At 37.1% G+C, this 18348-nt stretch overlaps 1 protein-coding gene and 1 long non-coding RNA gene across 9 annotated transcripts in view; one reads left to right on the top strand and one right to left on the bottom strand.

Annotated features, from left to right (window-relative positions):
- LOC105878366 (uncharacterized) overlaps positions 1-18348 on the bottom strand; it is a 70517-nt gene that overhangs the window by 43320 nt on the left and 8849 nt on the right. For 2 of the 3 annotated variants that reach the window (XR_012919713.1, XR_012919715.1), the window contains exon 1: positions 176-1449. The exons of the other annotated variant lie outside the window; for it this stretch is intronic. This is a non-coding gene — a long non-coding RNA (uncharacterized LOC105878366). Of the gene's footprint in view, positions 1-175; positions 1450-18348 lie in introns of those variants that run through there. 3 annotated transcript variants of the gene reach the window in all.
- CCDC196 (coiled-coil domain containing 196) lies at positions 306-17210 on the top strand. Of its 6 annotated transcripts, none has more exons than XM_076003941.1 (10): positions 306-395; positions 3009-3078; positions 3205-3354; positions 4687-4783; positions 5520-5570; positions 7280-7357; positions 8172-8231; positions 8595-8736; positions 16762-16820; positions 17011-17210. In XM_076003941.1, the coding sequence occupies exons 2-10, from the start codon at positions 3029-3031 to the stop codon at positions 17128-17130; spliced, it is 807 nt and encodes a 268-aa protein (XP_075860056.1). In that variant the 5' UTR covers positions 306-395; positions 3009-3028; the 3' UTR covers positions 17131-17210. The 6 variants fall into 6 exon arrangements, with proteins under 6 accessions (XP_075860056.1, XP_075860055.1, XP_075860058.1 ...); XM_076003940.1 differs by having other exon boundaries at positions 3202-3354; XM_076003944.1 differs by lacking the exon at positions 306-395 and adding an exon at positions 7559-7640 and having other exon boundaries at positions 2989-3078; positions 3202-3354; positions 8170-8231.

The raw sequence follows: 18348 nt of genomic DNA, 5'->3' as shown, positions 1-18348 counted from the left end.
CCAAATTTCAAGTCATCACTCTTCCAAGGTTTCTACCACACCTCCTCAATCAACAGATAACCTAATGTTCTACTTCAGGAAAAACATAATGTTCAATTTCCTTTCCTTCCACTTCTAACAGTCATATATATCTTCCCCCTGTGTCAAGGGATAATATCATACACCAATTCATCACCTTTCAATACTGCTTTTTGGTTTTGAAGCTCTTCGCTATAAAGTCTTCCGTATACATTATTACAAAGCAAACATTCTCCTTGGAAGTCATGTTGCAAGATAACAAAGGGGCATCAGAATGTTATGAAATAAAAGGTGCTGATTGGCTATAGAAAAGAGCACATCAGAATAGCAAATGTTCTTCCTCTTTGAATCATTCATAAGCAAGGACAGAAAGGCAGGTGAGTTGGGATGCTGCCTATCCATTAAATGTTTTAAAATTCTATCATAGTTCTGCCAACCAAATGTCACAACATAAAATTTAAAGAGGCTATGCTTTAGTGATCAATGCTATTTTTGTCCTCTACTATTGTCTCTACTTTGACTACATATGCAATCAAAGATGCTACGAATAATAATTCATCCATTCAGTTCTTTTTTTAAACTGTGAGGTTTTTGCTTACTCTCATTCAATCCAAATTTTTCATGGAATTTCCTAGGGCAACCAATGTGAATGTTGACTTGATACGGCTGTTCTAATTTAATAAAATGTTATACTAGGTATCATATCAATCTTACAAGTAACATATGTATGTTTTAGAAAAAGTATTTGTAGAGACTTCCTAAGAAGAAGTTTTGTTGTAAAGGGCACTCAGGAGCATTATGTATCCTATCTAACCTGTAGGACCCTGAAGAATATTTAATTTGGAGAGGTCTCTCTTTCCAAAAAAGAATACAAAATTATAAATATGAAATGAAGTTCTAGGCCTTTGGAAGACGTCTGTGAAAATGAAGCTTAAGCTTCACTAGCCTCATATAAATCAGCTTTTTTTTGTATCTGACCACTTAACTGGAGCTTTAAGCAATCCTAAAACCCAAACCAAATAAACAAAAACCCACTAAAATGTTAACACCTAACATGAGCCAAGCACTTTACATAATATTACATTTCATGCATACAACAAACCTGTCAGGTCAACATTACCATTCTCATTTTTATAAACATGGAAACAGAGGCTCAGCAAATTTAGTAACTTACTCACAGGCAGCTCAATGCTCATGGAGAAACTGAGTGAACTAATAAGGTCTGACAAAATAAATCTTATGTTATTTCCACTACAATACTCTGCCTCTAATGCTCAACTGTTTCCCAAAAGATAAAGGTTAAATTACTTTGGAGAATACCTCTAGAAAATGATTAGAAATGTTCAGTTAATACTTGAAATTGACTGACAACTCACATTTGAAAGCTTCACTGAAAATACTGCCTTAAAACTGTGTTTAAAAGGCATGATAGGCCGGGCGCTGTGGCTCACGCCTGTAATCCTAGCTCTTGGGAGGCCGAGGCGGGCGGATTGCTCAAGGTCAGGAGTTCAAAACCAGCCTGAGCAAGAGCGAGACCCCGTCTCTACTATAAATAGAGAGAAATTAATTGGCCAACTGATATATATATATAAAAAAAAAAAAAAAAATTAGCCGGGCATGGTGGCACATGCCTGTAGTCCCAGCTACCCGGGAGGCTGAGGCAGAAGGATCACTCGAGCCCAGGAGTTTGAGGTTGCTGTGAGCTAGGCTGACGCCACGGCACTCACTCTAGCCTGGGCAACAAAGCGAGACTCTGTCTCAAAAAAAAAAAAAAAAAAAAAAAAAAAAAAAAAAAAAAAAAAAAAAGGCATGATAAAACAAATGTGCAACTCTTGGGATTATCTTCTGTTCATTAAGTGACATAGATGAAGACAGAAGATCTTAGGGTCCAGAGGAAATGTGGTTCTAGTAAAGAGGAAAAGAGAAGCAGAATCAACATCTTGAAGTGAGCCTAGAATTACAATCTTCCAGGAAAGACTCTGGCTATGGAAAGATATACTAACAATATGGATCTTTCACAAATTAAGTTCTCTTGCTATGTATACAATATTCTTTCATCTAGTCATTATGGTAATACCATGTTTTAAAGATTGGAAAATAATGACAATGGTACATATAGTATGCTATTCTATTATATCCATATCCTATATTTGCCAGTTTGGACTCTATTTTTTAAAAATGTCTCTTAGAAGTATCCCCTCCTCCTCCTAAAGTCCCCAGAAGGTAAGGAGATAGATACTGTGTCTTTATCTTTTCTTCACTCACAGAATCAAGCATGGTACCCTACAGATAGTAGGCCTTCCACAGAAGTGTACTGTCATAGAAGATAGCAATGAGTTATTTTTGACAGGCCACCATCTTCTAACACAATAGAAATTCCATTATGATTCTATCCTATACATTCAAAGACTTCAGAATAGGCCAGGCATGGTGGCTCATGCCTGTAATCTCAGCACTCTGGGAGCCCCAGGCAGGTGGATTGTTTGAGCTCAGGAGTTTGAGACCAGCCTGAGCAAGAATGAGACCCTGTCTCTACCAAAAAAGAAAAAAATTAGCCAGGCATGGTGGCGCATGCCTCTAGTCCCACCTACTCGGAAGGCTTAGACAGGAGGATCGCTTGAGCCCAGAAGTTTGAGGTTGCTGTGAGCTAGGCTGACGCCATGGCACTCTAGCCTGGACAACAGACTGAGACTCTGTCTTAAAAAACAAAACCAAAAACCAAAAAAACACACAAAGACTCCAGAATAAAACTTTTGGCATTTGGCTAGAACTGACCAGATGTAGTCAGAATTTTCAGTCAACAAGCTGCCATTGATGTTGGAGTTACTTAAAAGACTTGTTGATTTTGTGGTCTTAGGGCCATTGTGACCTCAAGCTGTAGCTAAAATCAGTCCAATGCAATAGGAGTTTCAAGAACAGCAGCACAAAAATGATGACTTAACTGGATGGGAAAAGAAAACATATTTTCAAGAAAGCCTCTTCATTCTTAGAGTAGACGTTTCCCTTCAAGATGACAAGTGGTGCAAACTCTTCAGGATCTCCCTCGCCCTCAAAAATAAGGTGAGTCTTTGATGGAGGATGCTAAGTGGTAATTATCTAAGAGGGAAAAGAGGGTCTCTCTGTCTGTCTGTCTCTCTCTACTAACTCAGGCTAAGGCAGATAATATGGTGTCTCTTCCCACAGAAGTTCTAAAATAGATGACAACTACTTGAAAGAATTGAATGAGGACTTAAAGCTAAGGAGGCAGGAACTTCTAGAGATGCTTAAACCTCTAGAAAATAAGAACAACCTCTTATACCAGAAGTTAATGTCTAACTTGGAGGAAAAACAAAGAAGGTAAGGGCTCCTTACTCAGGATTCTTAGAGGTAGAAAGACTGGAGAACTTAATTTCCACAGAACTAGCAATACTTACTTACAATTTTTTTTTTTTTAATTACTAAAAGGTTTGAATATTCAGCTGTAGTAGATAAATAATTTGTAACCACAAACTCAGAATGATGATGAATCCTTTATTTTCTTTTGGTAAAATGACTCATCCCTCATCCCATGGGGCTATAGTTATTCTTCTTCCTCCCTAGGGTGCCCACCAAGAAACAGTTAAGAGCCTTTAATAGCTTCTGTCTATCATGGTCACACTGCTAGCTTCCTTATCATGTTTGTGGAATCACTTTAGAATAAATGACTCTATTCTTTCTATGCCAAGTAGTGGAATGGCAATCTTTTCTGAGCCTAGAAGCTCTCTGAATTGGTGTATAACCTCTCTAAATATACTAGGTAACTAAGCTTTTAACTCTTTACTAGAGCACTTACTCATCTTGGGGCCCACCAACTCTCTGTTTCCTTTCTAGTCTCAGAAAATTTCACTTCAATGGGTCTACCTTTATTCTATATGCTTATCATAATCATCTCAAGGAACTTAGACTTTTAGAGAACAAAAGTCAGGCAGAAAGTTGTGGTCAAGCACCAGTTGCTTATAACCCAGCAACACAGACTTCTTTCAGAGCAAGACAACATAAAGGCATGGCTCTCTGCTTAGAGCTGAGGAGAAACAAGTACAAAGAACACAAACAAATTAATTAATGTCTTTAAGGAATATCGTCTCTCACAGTGAATGACTTGGTATTGATTCAGATTCTGTTAGAACTTCTTAATGGCCTGCATTCTCTGGGGGCTACCATGAGGATATAGGTGGTTTCCCTAACAAACTCAAATACCTTTATCTAAAGAAGCAAGGTTGTAGGAGAAAGTAGACAGAGATGGGGTAGGAAATAACTCTGAGATTTATCCTACAAGACAGCAGGTTCTTCAATCTCTTCCTTTACAGGGGCAGAACCACCTTTCTTCTCTTAAAATTCATATACCAAAACATTCTTCTGAGAGAGGTGGAAAGGACTCTCACTGGCTGTTGAAGACCTAAGTTTTGAGCATTAAAGAGCACATAATTCATTATAGACCACATAGATAAGGCAAATGTCAATTAGGAGTGGAATCATCCTAGTTATAGAGACCTTCTATGTCCAGAAGGACTTCCATAACTCCTGAGATTTTTAGTCCCTGTATAACTTCCATGGTAGAGTACTTTCTGACTGCAGAATAGCAATATTACCCTTTAGAAGGCATGTATGTTTTGTGATATGTTTTATGCTGTATGTCTCTCTTCCTTCTAGCCTGCAGATCATGAGGCAGATCATGGCAGGGAAGGGGAGTGATCAATCTTCAGTCATGGATCTCATTAAGGAAGCAGAGGAGATGAAACAGAACCTGGTAAGAGGTTGGTGGGTACTACAGGAACAGCCTCCTAAATAGGGCTCAATTCCGTCTCATTGTCAGATGTGTAAGGAAAGACAGAATTCTCATTTCTAGTACCTGGTGCTCCAACACTTATATCTCCTTGATGAATACACTCCAGACTGATCCAAAGGGAATCAGATGAAATGTTGGGAAAAACAGGGACTAACTAATAAAAATTATATTTCTTTGACTTTTAAAAAACTTTTCCTTTAGGGATTAATGAATACAGGCATATTAACCATTCACATTTCAGAAAGAATAGAAAATATCTATCAAAGTAAGAGAAAAGAGTTTGCACTAAGATTCTTTTTTTTTTTTTAATTTCAGTATATAATGGGGGTTCTTCCAAGATTTCTAAAAAACCAACAATGTAAAGGATCTTAAAAATTAGAATTATTGGTTTAAGACCCAGAGAAATTGCCATGTAATGAGAACATATTAAATGTTAGGAACTCATTTATACTGATACCATCTCACAATCATTATCAAATTATTATTTGAAATAATAACTTGTTATGTGTGCTTTACCATAATCATCATCAAACTCATCTTTCATGTTCCTGGATTTGAGACTAGGCACATTCATTGTCTTCATCTGTGGTTTACTATGTCCCTGTACCTATTTTCCACCATTACTTAGTAACTTCTTCCAATCTCACTTCAATGGCAGGACAAACACGTTTTTGTTTGTTTTTCCCCCCTCCAACAGGAAAGGAAAAACAAGATGCTTCGGAAGGAAATGGAGATGCTATGGAACAAGGTATGCCTCTAAGGATCTCTTGAAAGTATTGTTCTACAGTTCATAATACAAAGAACCTCCATTTTTCTCTGGCCTCCAATTCTCAGTTTTTCATGTCTCTGCTTCCACTAATATCTCATTCCAATCCATTCTTTGCACAGCAGCCATGATGATATTTTTAAATCAAACCATGTCACTCTTCTTACAAAAAACCTTTACAGCCACCCCTTGATGTGGCATAATCTGGCTCTCACCTGCTCTCCATCTAGTCTTCTCTCATAGATATCCTCCGTTGGCTTTCTATGCAGCCACCACACTGGCCTCCCTTTGATTTCTCAAACATGCCAAGACTTTTCTGTCTCAAGGACTTTGCTCTTGCCTTATTCCCTGCCTGTAATGCAATTTTTTCATGGTTGGCTCATTCTCATCCTTCAGGTCTCAGCTTAAATGTCACCTTCTCAGAGAGGCCCTCCTTGTTTGCTTGATCTAAAATAAAATAGGGCATCCTCTGCCTACTTTCTATTATACAACTCTGTTCACATCCTCTATAGCTCTTTTCGTAATATAAACATATTATTATTTTTACTGTTTTTTTTTTTACTTTTGTCTTATCTCCCTGTATCTTGTCTTCCAGTATCTTGATTGCTTTGTCTGAATCCTTTGTTCCCAGCACAATGCTTGGCACATAGTAGAAAATCAATAAATTTAAACTGAATGAATGAATACAAAATATCCAATTCTAATGTCTCTATGATTTTACAGCACTCACTGCATTGTTTAAGATAACAATATTAGGGCCTTTTACTGGGAAACTGGGGCTCAGGGGACGATGGGAAATTCCTTTGTGGTCTAATCCCTTGAGACCCAAGTGTTCTTTTTTAAAAATATATAAATAGATTATGCAACCAGAAGAACATATTTTGTCTTGTGATATAAACAGGTGTTTGGTGTGATCTCTGGCTGCTTTTTGTCATCTCACCTTTCCACAAATAATCAGAATACAAGCGTCTTGTATTGAGATCTGCTCTGGGTTCTCAGTGGCAGCTACAAATCAATTCTGTGAGGCGTCAGAAGTTTTAGTTCCAGGGTTCTTGAGTCCTTGTGACACGAAATGTGCCAGCACAACTCCTCTATCAAAATCCACCTTCTCCAGAGCTACTAAAAGACTTTTTATTATAAAACGAGAGATGTCCATACGTGTAGCTTGTGATCAACTTTCCCTACCCATATTTCAGGGAAAAATGAAGAACAGCATGCCTTGTAGTCAGGAACACGGGCTTCAAAGTCGGAAAGAAAGATCTGGTTCAAATTCTAGCTCTGTATTTTCCTAGCTATGTGACCTCCCAAAATGACTTACCCTCTTCAAGTTTTAGTTTTCTCATCTATAAAATGTAAATAAAAATAGTCCTAAAAGAGCTGCAAGGAGTAAATGTGAATGTTTGTAATGTAGTAGAATAGTCAAAGTTAGTAGAGTAATGCAGTAAGTAGCTTAGTGACTGGCATATAATAAGGGTTCAGTTAATAGTTTTTATTATTATAAAGTATGCTCAAGGGACTGAATGAAAGGAAGAGCTCATTACATTCTGAACCCCCTTTGGCAGTACACTTTTCGTGTCAGGCCCTGAGAAGTTGCTGACTGGCAGGAATCAAAAACTTTAACTTATATTGGTTTTCCACTTCCCTCATTAATTTCCACTAATTTAAACCCTTGCCAAAATGTCTCTCCACAGACATTAGAGTCAGAAGAATTCAGTGATCAACCAAAAACATCACAGATGAAAAATAAGGCAGAACTGCAGGACGGAAAGGCAAGTGGACTGCATATACTCAGAATTTCAAGACTGTTGATGCCACACAGCTGGAGATAGCTTGTTGACAATCAGGGCTAATTTGGGTAGGCAGATATGTAGGATCTGGGTTTTCAGGGTATATTAGATTTATGGTCTGCTGAGACATTGCACTTCTGTCCTGTGACCTCCTATTCCTTTAGCTTTCTTCTTTCATCCCAGGCTCCCAAATCCCCCTCATCACCTAGGAAGACCAACAGTGAACTGGAAACATCACTTGCAGAGAAAGTGAAGGAGATGAGGAAGGAAGGTAGTACAACCATTCTAAACAGTAGTGGCTTATAGGGATGATACATGAGAAATCTTTAATGTTGTAGCAATCTACCTAAGTTATGGTATATTCCTGAAACTATGAAAGTTGTCATAGGCAATCTGGTTCCCCTGGGATATTATATTTGAGTAGAGTGACATCCAAGTTTCTGGGAAGTCATGTTAGTGCAAAGTGAGAGAAGTTATACCAACAATGACAACTCTGCAATAGCTATGTGATGTCAGAACACTTGTTAATTTGTCTTTGAAAATTTATTTAGAGGTATTATGCTTGTATCTCATCTTCCCATATCCAACTCATTCACATAAAATAACCTTATTCATTTAGATTTTAGCTTTTAGAGAGTGGATTGTACACGTGAGGCCAGTTAGGATGGTGCCATTGAAACTAATTTAATAATGAATCTATGACACCATAATTTTGCTATAAGGTTTTTGGCAGCATACTGAGAAAACATATCTGATCTCAATTTACTTTGTCACCCAGTGCTCTTTCTTCCACCAGGAAAAGCAACAGAGGAAAATGGAACGGGTCAAGTATCAGGATCAAACCAACATCCTTCAGGTACTAAGATCTTCTAAGGCTGGACATGAAATGCAGTTTCATTCATACAATATAAAGGCTTTTAGATCCAAATTGTTAAGTCCAGTTCCCTCATCCTGGGTTACCAATTGTCCCACTAAAGAAACATATTTGTGAAAATGGCTAAAGGGACCTATCTCTGGTTTTACCTTGAGTAACTTGGAATATATGTTCTTGATTTTGTTCTATTTGAAACGGGGGAAAATCACAAATACTTTCTGCCCATTTTTAAAGACTGAGTATGATGGGATTATTTTTTAGCTTCTGGGTAAAGTTGACTTAGGTAACAATAGTTTTAGAGAAGCTAATACTGTATGTGTAGTTTTGAGAAATGTCCTGTTTCAGAACAACTTTCACGGCAAAGTGATTGAGCTGAGAATTGAAGCTATGAAGAACTACCAGAAGGCTAATGACCTGAAAGTATCACTGTACTTACAGCAGAATTTTGAGCCAAAGCAAACATTTTTAAATCTTCCTGGGTCCCAAGGTAAGTAGAAAATCCTAGGTACACAGTTTGAGATTTTGTTTTGTTTGTTTTACATTGGAGGTGTAAGTGAGCAACCCAATGCCTGGCATACAATAAGTTAAGTCTTAGTGGTATGATAATAGATTTTTTTCACTATCATCATCATCATTATTATTATTACTCAGAATCTCTTATACCAAGATAAAGATTCTCTCTGGAGGAAATTAAGATTTCCTTTGTAAAGATAAAGCAACATATTATGTACTTAGCATATATAGTTGATGCATAGTTGGCATTCAATAAAGTTTTAATTTCTTTCCTACCTCCTCCCCTTTCCTAGAAATTAGAATTGGTTGAGCTCGTGCATTTTGTTAGAATAGACTTTGCTATTTCAGAGCAGAAGGCCAAAGAGACAGACATCCGACTATGGTTGTGAATTTTACCATCCCAGTTGTTCCTCTGAGAGTTTCAGTGATTTCCCTCAAAGAATTTATGGCATCAGTAGCAGAAATCATATAGTCTATTAAAAAAATAGAATAAAGGAATGAATCTGGGGGTCAGGGAAAAATTTTTAAAATTCTATATTTTTAAAAATGGACATTCAATGAGAAATCATAGCCAAGAGAAGACAACACTCTATCTAATGTCTCTAATCTCTTCTCAGTCTTATTCCATAAAAGGCTTGAATAGTTTATGAAAATCACACATAACACATAGGGTTAAATAGATAAATAAATCAAAGGAAAGGGAAAATAAGTTGAAGCCAGGTAAATACATGAGAACAAATAATGAAGTACTATATAGTTGGTAGAGGTAGGCTGAAAATTTGGTTCTGAATTTCCTAGCAAAAAGAAACATGGATGAGCAGTGTTCATGAAGTCTTGGTGAACCAATTGCTCAGGAAAAACAGCTTTTTGTTGTACTAACACCTTAGATAAATTAATTCTCCAGGTCTATACAGTAGGGACAGGATGCTGTATGTGTGACAACGTCAATGTCCTCAACAATATTTCTAAAATGAATTCAGAATCTAAATTTCCTAGGCTGTTTCTCATTTATTCTTTGGTGCAATCAGGTAACAACTTATAAATTTAAAATTTAAAAAAAAAAAGTGATGGGCCGGGTACAGTGGCTCACGCTTGTAATCTTAGCACTCTGGGAGGCCAAGGAAAGTGGATCATTTGAGCTCAAGAGTTCAAGACCAGCCTGAGCAAGAGCGAGATCCCCGTCTCTCCTAAAAAAATAGAAAGAAATTAGCTGGACAACTAAATATATATATATATAAATAAAACATATACACACACACACACATATATATATATATGTGTGTGTGTGTGTGTATATATTAGCTGGGCATAGTGGTACATACCTATAGTCCCAGCTACTCAGGAGGCTGAGGCAGGAGGATTGGATCCCTTGAGCCCAAGAGTTTGAGGTTGCTGTGAGCTAGCCTGATGCCATGGAACTCTAGCCCAGACAACAGAGTGAGACTCTGTCTCAAAAAAAATAAAAAGTGATAAATCACCTTGAGATTATTTGGTCCAGGTACATAGCCGTATGCTGGTCTGGCCATAGGTAAACTTTAGAAAATCTACAAGACTAGATGGACTACCTATCCTTCAAGTAGTGTTGTTCTACACATATTTTTCTTTCAACTGATATTTTGATAAGAATTGGACAGTAGAGTGCTGGAAGGAAAGAACTTGGAATGCAACTGGAAGCAGTATAAAATCATTAAGATACAATTTAAAAAGACAGAGGAGAGGAGGGTTATGAGAAGGACAGATAGATGCCTGTTTTACTTCATTCAAAATTAACTGAAGGTCATCTCAAGAGATCTATAGGGTAAGAAGACAAATTATTTTAGCTCCAGATTAAAATCAAGCCTAACTTAGTAAATAGTGCAGGGTTCCATTCAACTTGATTGCTTCAGGAGGTTTCTTTTTCTTTGCTTGCAGAACATTGAATCAATTTTGAACTGGAACAGCCACAGATCAACACCTTTTCTCTTATGTTCCTAGAGAATTAAGTGATGGGGTACTATACTATTCAGTTACCACAAATTAATGTAGCCACAGGCATGAGTGACCCATTAGTCCTGTGTTTTATTGATTCTGTATTCATTGAGTACTGATTATAGACTAGTTTCATTTTCTAACACACATATACAAAATCTTTGGGTTTGTTTGTGTGATAGTGGATTTGAAATCTAACAGAGTCCTAGATTTTGCCTATTTATAACCTTTAGTGTTTGATTATTGAAAAGAAAACAAAAGATATTTTTCTTCATGGAAGAATTTTAAAAGTAATTATGTGAAGAGATTATTGCTAACAGAATCTCTTACTGGTAGGGAGGTAGTTTGGTGGTGCTCAGTGTTTTCAAACTTTATGTATCACTTGGACTACTGTTTATTCAATATTTGCTATTTAGATTGGCTTCTTTAAATTCTTAAATGTACTCCTTAAAATAAAATTTATATTACTATTATAAATGAAAAAATTAGTATAGTTTTCCATAATAGAAGGTAAACTTAATAATTACACAACAATCACTAGAGTGAATAGACAACCTACAGAATGGGTGAAAATATTTGCATGTTATATATCCAATAAAGGGCTGGTAAGTAGAATCTATAAAGAACTCAAGCAAATCAGCAAGGAAAAAAATCAAACAACCCCATTAAAAAGTGGGCAAAAGACATGAACAGAAACTTTTCAAAAGAAGATAGACTAATGGCCAATAAACATATGAACAAAGGTTCAACATCTCTAATCATCAGGTAAATGTAAATCAAAACCACAATGAGATATCACTTAACTCCAATGAAAATGCTTTTTTATCAAAAAGTCCCAAAACAACAAATGCTGGTATGCATGCATAGAGAGAGGAACATTCAGACACTGTTGGTGGGACTGCAAACTATTGTAACCTCTATGGAAAGTAGTATGAGATACTACTCAAAGAACTAAAACTATTTGATCTAGCAATCCCACTACTGGGATTATATAAAGACATTCTATGCATGCATGGTTCTCAGTTCTCAGGAAAAAGAAAAGACATTCTATAAAAAAGACACTTGTACTTGAATGTTTATAGCAGCACAATTCACAATTGCAAAGATGTGGAAACAATCCAAGTTCCCATCAATACGTAAGTGGAGGCCGAGTGCGGTGGCTCACGCCTGTAATCCTAGCTCTCTGGGAGGCCGAGGCGGGCGGATTGCTCAAGGTCAGGAGTTCAAAACCAGCCTGAGCAAGAGCGAGACCCCGTCTCTACTATAAATAGAAAGAAACTAATTGGCCAACTGATATATATATATAAAAATTAGCCGGGCATGGTGGCGCATGCCTGTAGTCCCAGCTACTCGGGAGGCTGAGACAGAAGGATCACTCGAGCCCAGGAGTTTGAGGTTGCTGTGAGCTAGGCTGACGCCACGGCACTCACCCTAGCCTGGGCAACAAAGCAAGACTCTGTCTCAAAAAAAAAAAAAAAAAAATACATAAGTGGATTAATAAAATGTAGTATATGTATATCATACAGTACTACTTAGCCATAAAAAAGTGGACTAATACCTTTTGTATTAACCTGGATGGAACTAGAGACCATCCTTCTAGTGAAGTATCACAAGAATGGAAAAATAAATACTACATGTACTCATCATTTAATTGGAACTAATTAATCAACACCTATATGCACATATGGAAATAATGTTTACTGCAAATCAAGCAGGTAGAGGGGGAGGAGGGGATGGGTAAATTCAGTTAACAGGTATTATGCACACTATCTGGGGGATGGACACACATAACTGTGACTCAAACAATACAAAAACAATTTATGTAAACAAAACTTTTGTACTCCTGTAATATTCTGAAGTTAAAAAGAAAAAATTAAGTATTCAGAAAAAAAAGAAAATTGGGATAATACTAGTACCAATAATTATGAGAGTTAAATGATTCAATATAAAAAAATAAGTATACAAAAAAACCAAAATTTTAATTTTCTAACAAGATTCTGAAGTCTGAGTCCTGTTTTTTTTTTGTTTTTTGTTGTTTTTTTTTTTTTTTCTGAGTCCTGTTTTATCTTTATTAGGAAGTGAAATTAGCAAGACAGAGAATTTTTAAAGAAAATTAGCACCAAAGTGAAACTTTCCTCTTGATGCCATCAAATTTGAAAGAATTGAAAAGGGAATAATTTTCTTACTATAATTTATAGTATTTAATTTTGTGTTCGAATACATCCTAAATTTATCTGAGTTTCCACCTAAAATCATCTCATCATCAAATATTGGAAAATTGTAATTTAATGGAAAATGTTTTGGATTTAGACTCAGATACATGAGTTGCAGGCCTTACACTGAGGCTCTAGTTATATTACCTGGGAAAGTCATTTAATTTCAGCTTTTTTCTTTATCTAAAACAACCACAACATATTTTTTTTTTTTTTTTTTTTTTTGAGACAGAGTCTCGCTTTGTTGTCCAGGCTAGAGTGAGTGCCGTGGCGTCAGCCTAGCTCACAGCAACCTCAGACTCCTGGGCTTGAGTGATCCTTCTGCCTCAGCCTCCCGAGTAGCTGGGACTACAGGCATGCGCCACCATGCCCGGCTAATTTTTTCTATATATATCAGTTGGCCAATTAATTTCTTTCTATTTATAGTAGAGACGGGGTCTCGCTCTTGCTCAGGCTGGTTTTGAACTCCTGACCTTGAGCAATCCGCCCGCCTCGGCCTCCCAAGAGCTAGGATTACAGGCGTGAGCCACAGCGCCCGGCCAACCACAACATATTATAGAACGTGTTGAAAACATCACTTTATGTAACCCTCACAATGACTTGACTAGGTATCATAGAACAAGAAACAAGCTCAGAAAAGCTAGGTTTCTGACCACATTCAAGGCTTATTTCCTAGATTATGCTACAAAGTGGCAGTGTTAAAGTATGTGATTTTTCATGCCTCTTGTAGCTCTCAGGGCTCTGAATTGAATCCAAATTTATCACCTGCTTAAGGTATATAATGAAGAATCATACTCCCTAAGGTTAATTCGTTCAGGTTTGTAATTCTGCATTTATCCCAGTAGGTGGCACCAACCACATCCAAGCTTCAAGTCCACAAATAGTGGTAATTCAGGAAAGGTGAAATGGAAGTGATTGGCCTTTTATTAATTACCCTTAGGACAAAATGTACCACATTTGTATATTAAATAAAAAAAAAAAGAAAAAAGAACCTATTTATGTTGTGTGACATGCTCTGTGGCACCAAAGTGTATTATTGGCAGTCTTGATTAGACCATATTAAACTCAGTGTTCTGCTACACAAACCTTATCTATTATTCTACTCCCTGAACTACAGTTCCCTCCATTCCCCAAAATGGTCATTGCCAACTTCCTCCACAATCTTAGACTAACATTGTTTCTTTCTACCACAGATAAATCAGGCAGTTGGAGCACTGAAATAAACAATGAGTTGAACAATTACACAAGGTGGTGCTTACTGAGTACTTAATAGTGTTTTCGGATAGTGTTCCTTTTCCTCCAGTTTCAAAAGAATTGAATTTCATAAACCTGTTCTAGAGAAATGGTGCAATGTTATTTTGGACACACCTTCCAGTATTTCAGGGTACGGGTCCTTCTGTTCCAGGCATTTTCAAGTAGAGGAAGGGTTTACTCCACTGCTCTTAGCCAAGAATCCCTCCTCCCACTGTACTGTGTGTTGGTTGGCTGAGTTGCAGTGGTGTGATCTATTGGGCTGGCAAAATACAATCCTGTGTTAATATTACTCACTTTGTTACACTTCAAGCAATTCCCTACTTGCAAATTCCCTTGAGGCCTAGGAGGTTGCCTTACCATTGTCAGTCTTATCTCTTTAGCATACTGCATCACCTAGTCTGTTGTTTACACCTAGGGTGAAGTCTTCCTTTTTGCTCTTTCCAGAGACAGGTAACATTTGAAGGAATTTACTTCCTCACCAGTGTAAAATTATAATTTGACTCAGGGTGTATGGCGGCCCCTCCTAAGCTTTTGTAGAGTCCAGAAGTTTGTGGACTTTTGCAGTCACCTGTCTTAGAGCACATAGGCAATAAGCAATCTCTGAATTCAGCTATATTTCCCATCACACCTGCTGTGTTTCAAGAAGAGGTTTATCTTCAGCAATAATATAACTTGTGATAAGACATTTGATTCTGATAGCCTTGCTTTTCTCTCCTCCTCCTCCCCCAACTCTTAGCATTTACTTGAGCTCTTTTGAGAAGAACCTGAAGGTTGTATGTGAATGTTATGCTACACTTATAAATTCAGATGAAAGTTCAGTGAGGTGGGAAATGAATATTCCTGAGACTTTGTTTACTCTGTAACTCCTTCTGTTCTGATAGCAAGTCATTCCTTCTGGCTTTAACCTTTACTTCACTGTAGTATTGTTTTTCCTGAAATACACTTCAGCAGGTGCTGCTGAAAGGAAAATAGTAGTGTTAAGCTAAAGGGCAAGGGTGGAAAGCCACAGCTAGCTCAAATCTGAGTCCTTGATAAGGTCTGTATTGCTCTCAAGTACAGGTTTTTTTTAAACTTTGAGGCAACCAGAACCTTTTGAATTTCAAAGTTAGGTTTATGGCATTAGTAGCTTATAAAGTTAATTTCTAAACTAAGTCATTCTTTCACTTCCCATAAAAACCCATAGAAACTCAGAGGAAGAATAAAATTCTTTTTTTCCCTAAGTATAAATTTTGAAGGTTGGGAAAAAAGTAAACTGTATCCTTATTGATATTAGGATTATTTTTGTCAACTCGAATAAATGACTGAGGTAAAAATAGCAATCAATGGAGGTCTATTAAGCCAAGATTTTAAAGACAAACCTGGGAAAAACAAGAACCACAGACAAGCTGTGGCTATTTTTTTCTGAAGGTTGGAATCTTCTGCATTTTAAAGGCAAAGGAAAAGGGTGGGTGCGAGGGCTGATGAGGTAGTGGCTACATTCTTGTGTGAAGCTCAAGAAATCTACATTTTACATAAAATAATAGAGTGAAGGAAGCATCAATTATGTAGATGTCCCTGGGTAGGTAGAAGAATGTCAGATTCTGTCTCCAGTTCTGTTACCTGTAAGATAAACTTATAATTCATTATTAGTGTGGAATCAGATCTTTAGTTTGAGGTGCTAGATATAGGTATAACTTGCATGTCCTTGCTTATGGGAGGTTAGCAAGAAATTTCCTTAATGAATGATCTGTGGGGCAGGCTCTTCACAGGTGGATGAGGTTGTGATTTTCTTTTTACATTTTAATGGGTAATAATAGATTCCATAACTTGTTGGCATCACACACTCCAGGAGTACAGCAGGATGTCTAGGATAGGGCTGTCATATTTAGCAAATAAAAAGAGGATACCTTTTTGTGTGTGTTCATTTGATTTTAAGATAAACAAATAATGTTTAGTATAAATGTGTCCCAAATATTACATGAGACATACTAAAAAGTATTTGGTATTTACTGAAATTCAAATTTAAATGGGAGTCCTATGTTTTAGTCTGGCTACTCTAACTTAGGATATATTCATTATAGGTCCTGTTTAGTCCACTATAATTCTCCCTCTTTCCCCTTTTTACTAGCTAGCTCCCTTGCTCCCTCAGCCTGGGCCTGCCATTCTGTCTTCTCTTTATTTTTCCCCATCTCCACCCTTAACTTTGTTCTCCACTATCTACAATTGAGCATTTTTGAGAACTATACAGCTAGGTTACCTGAGGTTGTGTATAAATACACAGAATTTATTATTCCATTTCTTCATTTATTTGCATGTAATTCTCAAAGGATTTTCCCCCATGGGACATGAGCTCTCCACAGAAAAAAGATCCACCACTCTAACTTTAAAAATATTGTTTGATGAAGTTATTTTCTGAAACAACAATCAGAAAATTCACATCAATGCTAATACCAGAGTCAGTACTACAGTGATATAATTATATGATACTGTGATAAATGTCAACAGCCTTGCAACTTAAAACTAGGTTTTTTGTTTTTGTTTTTCTTCTAAAAAGCAGCTCTCATTTTCCTAATGTTTCCCATTAGGTACCATGGGCACTATAACTAAGGGCAGAACAACTAACAGCAAGAATGAACCCCATGTGGTGAGAACTATTATACTTTCTTTTTAAAAATCATCTTAAGGGCTTGAATAGATAGTGGGTACAGATTTTGGGAATGCATCTGTTAACATACATTCATTCTAATTTAATATTTTTAGTGGATTTGTAAAGTGAATCCCATAGCACTCAATGTTTTAACTGTCTTTTTCCCGTTTTTTTTTCCCTATCTTAGAGAAATCTGGGTTCAAAGATCTACACAGAACAACAAAGAACTAAAGGAAGTCAGTTTGATGATGTAGGAGGGAGGCGCTTTTTTCTGAGGTCACTGCCAGATGAAGCACTAAAGGATTAAAAGGCTTTCACTCCATTTGCTTTGGACAGATTTAAAGACTAGGCACAGTCATTTGTGTTAATCAAAATCTCTTAAACCTCTGTTTTAGTGCTGTTTTTCCTTTCTCCCCCCACCAATCTGGGTGGAAATATTAGATCCTTGGCCTTAAGCATGTCAGGAACTTAGTCATTTAGGGATTGTAAACAGCCTCTGATTATTTTGATAGCTTTTGGATTTGAAATGACTACATTTCAAAACCACATTGTACAATATGTTGTTAATAAGTCCATAAAATGAAGCTCCTCCCCACCTCTGAAGTATTATATTTAATTCTGGGCAGATCTACTACTGGCAAATGAGCAAAAGTAGGTACAAAATAAGAAAAATTAAATGCCGTAAACAACTCTTACTCTCACCAACCACATCCAACTGCCCTGTTGATTCCGCCTCATTTCTATCTATTGCTTGAATATCATCTACCTTTCCAGTACAACTGTTTTTGTTCAGGCCCTCCTTCCTGGCTGGATTACCATAGCCTCTTAATTGGTTTCCCTGCTTCCACTCCCTCTAATTTATCTTCCAACCTACGACTGAAGCTATCTTTTCTAAAAGAGAAATGAGATCATGTCACTCCCCTACTGGTTTCTCACTGACTTTAGTATAAAGTCCAAACTCCTTCACAGGTCATAAATGATCTGCATCCTGCCTACCTCCCCAGCCTCATCTTTCATTATGTCCCTCTTCTCTCATATATTCTACATCGAGCTTAACAGAACTATTTACAGTTCCCCTGATGTGCCACGAGTCTTATTATCTTCATGCACAAAGCCGAAAGATTCTTCTCTCCTTGCCTGCCTGACCATTACCTATTTGTCTTAAGGACTGAGTTTGGTGCCCTTCTATCCCAGTGATTCTCAATCCTAGTGGTGTAGTAGAATCCCCTTGGGAACTTGGAAAAATAGCATTTCACTGGGTCCCTCCCCAGATCATTTAAATCATGATCTCTGAGGGACAGGGTGAAAGCATCTGTATTTTTAAAAAGCTCTCTGGAAAATTCTAGGGTATAACCGGGTTTGAGAACCACTCCTGTAGGCTCTTTTATTTCTGTCATAGGATATGATGAACTATATTGCAATTATTGGTTTACCAAGCTATCTCCCTCACCTGATGATGAGCTCTTTGAGGACCAGGATTACATCTTATTTATCTTTTTATTTTGACCACCTAACACAGTGCCTG

Source organism: Microcebus murinus, chromosome 6 (genome assembly GCF_040939455.1).
Source record: "Microcebus murinus isolate Inina chromosome 6, M.murinus_Inina_mat1.0, whole genome shotgun sequence".
Lineage (NCBI taxonomy): Eukaryota > Metazoa > Chordata > Mammalia > Primates > Cheirogaleidae > Microcebus > Microcebus murinus.
Note: the sequence above shows the minus strand (reverse complement) of the source record. Positions and strands in the feature narration are given on the sequence as shown.

Excerpts from the sequence above, each read along its gene's own strand:
- CCDC196 (XM_076003944.1), top strand. The coding sequence starts at position 3,029 with ATGACAAGTGGTGCAAACTCTTCAGGATCTCCCTCGCCCTCAAAAATA. Across the intron at positions 3,355-4,686 it reads TTGGAGGAAAAACAAAGAAG|CCTGCAGATCATGAGGCAGA; the intron begins GTAAGGGCTCCT and ends TCTTCCTTCTAG. Across the intron at positions 8,232-8,594 it reads ATCAAACCAACATCCTTCAG|AACAACTTTCACGGCAAAGT; the intron begins GTACTAAGATCT and ends GTCCTGTTTCAG.